This window comes from Physella acuta, unplaced genomic scaffold (genome assembly GCF_028476545.2).
Source record: "Physella acuta isolate Inbredline_101_S28 unplaced genomic scaffold, ASM2847654v3 ptg000481l, whole genome shotgun sequence".
Lineage (NCBI taxonomy): Eukaryota > Metazoa > Mollusca > Gastropoda > Physidae > Physella > Physella acuta.
Genome location: NW_026732000.1, coordinates 115,556 through 119,668, shown reverse-complemented (window position 1 = coordinate 119,668; position 4,113 = coordinate 115,556). Strand labels below are relative to the sequence as shown.

Sequence of the window (4,113 nt, the reverse complement as noted above, 5' to 3'; positions counted from 1 at the left end):
ATTAGTTTTCTTCTGCTTGCTTGTAGGACGTCCGTTAGACCACCCAGCTCTCTGGTTGGTACCTGTTTCAGGTTAGGGAAAGTAAAGATATCTGAGTATAGAGCTCTTTCCACTTATAATATTTTGCTACCGAAACTAAACAAGTGCACTCTACTACAAACTTTCAACCAGCCAGTGTATCTTTTGTGTGTATCATTTTTCTTACTAATTTTTGCATAACTTTTAACTCAACATTACATTTGAAAGTGCTGCATATTTTAATTTTAAATACCAGAATAGACTATGTTTATCATTTCAAATTAACATCCCTTTATAAAATCTAATGTATGGTAATTGTCACTAGGTTATTAAAAACATGGAGTTTAAAGAAAAAGACAAATCAATGATTGCAACACTTTTACTGTTACTTATAGAAGACGATTCTACCACAGATACGGAGGCAATAAGTAATGATTTAAACTGTTTTGTGTAACATGTTAAATACTAATTATTTTACTAAATATCATTACATGAATTTGCTTAACTATTATAGATAGTGTTAAAAACATAGGATTGTGATATTTTTAGTATTATTATCTGACTTGCAGTTTATACTCTAATTATCATCAAAGTAACGGGGTCGGCGAGGTCGAGTCGGTAAAGCTCATGGTTGCTAAACCGAAAAGTCTCGAGTTCGAACCCTCGGGCAGATGAGGCTCGTTAGCTGGGGACAGCCACTCTTCTATGAGAGACAACTCCAGAATTAAACAACTGCTGCCTTGTAGTTTGTTCTTGGTTGGACAAAGGCTATGGAAGCAAATCCAAAAAGAAAAGCAGGCTGAAATCGGAGTCAATGGCCTCAACGGCGCATAACCAGTTCACACGTAACGCTTAATTGTGTTGAAGGCGTGGTCGAGTCGGCAAAAAGCTCATGGTTGATAAATTTGAACAAAGTCTCGAGTTCAAACCCACTGGCAGATAAATCTCGACCCCCTTCAACACTAATAATTAAGAACGAAGAAGAAGAAGAAAAGATCAAAGTAACACAAGCGTTGAAAATAAATAATAGTTACAGTTATAAATAAGCATATTTGTATAAATGAAATTGTTGACTATAACACGAAGCTGTACCTTATCAAACACAATCATTTTCCATAGATAAAACTTTCTAATTTAGGAAATAAACAATATTATATGTAAAAGTCAATAAAATGTATATAGTCAATGCATTACCATTTTAGAAATGAACAACTAATCAATTAATCAATTGCTTTTCTTACAATGTGTATTGAATGTTAAAACAGGAAAGTCAAAACGTAGCCTGAAAGAGTTTTTAATGCAATATGTTACAAAGAACGTAGAAAAGCTACAGGGATATTCACGATCCGAGCTGCTTCAAGGACTGGCTATAATCTTAGAACAAAATGACGACGAGTTGAATGAGGTCATCATAATTGTTTCTTTCTACTTTTAGTTAAGGCTCATTTAGACATTTTAATGTTTGTTATATTTTGTTTCTAACAAATCGCTTGTTTAAATTTAAAATACCGATCAACTTGCATTATTTTTAACAGGAGAGTACATTAATAACGTCGTTTGCTTAATGATTTTTATGACATTTAAATCTGTTCAGATGCTTCCACTGTATCCACACCTAAAAGAAATACTAACACATGAAGATCCTGATGAACAAATATTTACGACACAATGTTTGAGAGAACTGAGTAGAAATAAAGAGGGAAGTGAGAAAATTATCACAGACGAAGAATTAAATGACATGTTAAAAGTTTTAATGAGCAGAAATGATGGAGATCTCTCAGCAAACGTACATTCGATACTTTGGACTGCTGGACGTACAACAGGAATATTGCCATCTAAAACAGGTAAAAAAGTATAATAGATGATTTAGCTAATTTATTAATAATATAATTAGCATCAGCTTTTGATATTATAATGAACATTGATTTATTTTCCAGTGTTCAGGGTTTATTTTTGACATACATTTTCTTTTAATAAATTTAGATATTGTGCTGTCTGATGAGTTCCCCAAGAAATTTGAAATTAAACCAATGCCGTTAGGTCAAGGAGGTTTTGGTAGCGTCCATCTTGTTGTTGATGTTGATCAACCAGATGATGAAAAATTTGTTGCAAAGAAAGCACACGCAGACCCAAATAACCAAAAGAAGTGGATGGTACGTAGGGGCTCTCATATGACGGCATGCGTTAGATGTTTGTTAGGCTAAATTTTAAAATGATAAAGCAGGGAATTTACATATAAAAATGTATCATATCATCAAATAGTCAATTCTTTAATTTAAAAAAGTTTAATATTGAAAAATATTTATTTTACTTACGTATTTCGAATCATTTCTCTGACATGCATCCTGTATACATATATTTTTCTGACCGCGTGCAAGTTTATATTGACAGCTTTGCACATATTATATTTATTTTTAACAGGAGAGCCTACAATCAGAGGCTTCAATTTTAATTAAACTGAAACACAAAAACATTGTCAAGTTTCATGGGTATCAAAGGAAAGAAAATGATATAATCTTATTTCTGGAGTACATAAAAATGGTAAAACAATATTTCTTTACTGATCACCACTGAATTATTTGACACTGTATCAAAATGTCAGTTGAATTAAGTTGACAATTGTTGTGTTTTATCTCCAGGGTGCCCTCTCCACGTTCATCAAACAACACACAAGACTCAATGAAGGTTTGACCAGACAGTTTACAATTCAAATTCTGGAAGGCGTGAAGTACCTACATGAAAACAACATCTTGCATTTGGACATCAAAGGTATAAGAAAATAATATCATTATTTTTAATACAAGTGTAACCATTTTAAAAGAACGAGTTAATTATTTAAATTTTTAACAGGTACTAATATTTTAATGGTGGATGAATCAAACATTAAACTAACAGACTTTGGCGTGTCGACAATACTTAACGAGGATGGTGTTGAAGCAGAAAGGGGCACAACTCGATATATGGCTCCTGAGATGATTGACTGCCCTGATGGTAGAATATTTAAACATTGTTGTAGCTTGGATATTTGGTGAGAATGTTTTATTTAAATTATACTTAAGTCAATATAGGTTTAATAAAAAAAAAACTATTCTAAAATCTCTAATGCATTTCTTGTTTTAAGAACATCCAAATGTATTATTTTTATACCTAAGCTTCACAAACAATTATTATTGTTGTCATCTTAACCTAAACAGATATATATTCTAAAATATTTAATTTCATTGTGCACAAATGTCTTTTTCTATATTACATTTGTGTAATGTATATAATAATACATTTCACAATTCGCCCATGAGTGTGGGAAGTACAGTTGTAGAGATGATAACTGGATCACCACCAAACTCAACAACGACATCAGCCAATGTACTTTTTAAAATCGCTATGCTGCAGAGACCAAAGTATGAGCTGGCAATCGCAGCGTCAAAAAACCTGAGAGATTTTTTAGAAAAGACATTTACACCTGAGGCAGAACAAAGGCCATCAGCAGAAGATTTTTTGAGAGAAGACCCGTTTATAACAGGCAGTTTATAAATGATGACTATAATTGTACGATTTGTGCTTATTACTACATTTACGTATTAGCAATGTTTTATAAATAAAGTTTTTCATTTTCGTTGACATGTCAAAGTCGTAAGGATATAACACAATCTTTAGATAATCCTTAAACTAGATAAAAGTGTCATAGGTTAATGCAAATGTGTATTTTATATTTTCCATATAACATGTAAAAAGAAAGAAGTATCAATTTTTCGGATCAGTATACTGTCAAACTACATCTTTACTAAACATCAATGTCAAACTATTTTAACCACATTTTGCAACGATAATAGTAAAAATACCAAAACATTTGCGAAATTATATACTTAATTATACATTAAAATCAAAACAATTACTAAACTGGTATTGAGATTGTGCCGAAATCATTGTTTTTCTCAATCTTAATAAAATATACTATTATACTATTAGTTAAAGTGAACAGGATAGACCATTTTTTATTGGGTATCATATGAATGTTTAAAAGATAAGACATTAAACGCCGAATTTTAATAGTACCCTATAAGTACAGGATTTTATAAAGATAATATTCTGAAAGAA

General features: G+C 31.4%; 1 protein-coding gene across 1 annotated transcript; it reads left to right on the top strand.

The window, feature by feature from the left end:
* Window positions 1–355: 355 nt before the first annotated feature.
* Window positions 356–3,050, top strand: LOC131944096 (uncharacterized). The gene is made up of 7 exons (XM_059304603.1): window positions 356–446; window positions 1,284–1,423; window positions 1,613–1,862; window positions 2,002–2,171; window positions 2,440–2,559; window positions 2,658–2,787; window positions 2,869–3,050. Exons 1-7 carry the CDS (start codon window positions 356–358, stop codon window positions 3,048–3,050), a joined length of 1,083 nt encoding a protein of 360 aa, XP_059160586.1.
* Window positions 3,051–4,113: the final 1,063 nt, after the last annotated feature.

Bases quoted from the DNA above. Each gene is read 5' to 3' on its own strand.
- LOC131944096 (XM_059304603.1), top strand. From the start codon at position 356: ATGGAGTTTAAAGAAAAAGACAAATCAATGATTGCAACACTTTTACTG. The intron at 2,560-2,657 runs GTAAAACAATAT...TTTTATCTCCAG, and splicing joins TTCTGGAGTACATAAAAATG to GGTGCCCTCTCCACGTTCAT. The intron at 2,788-2,868 runs GTATAAGAAAAT...AATTTTTAACAG, and splicing joins CTTGCATTTGGACATCAAAG to GTACTAATATTTTAATGGTG.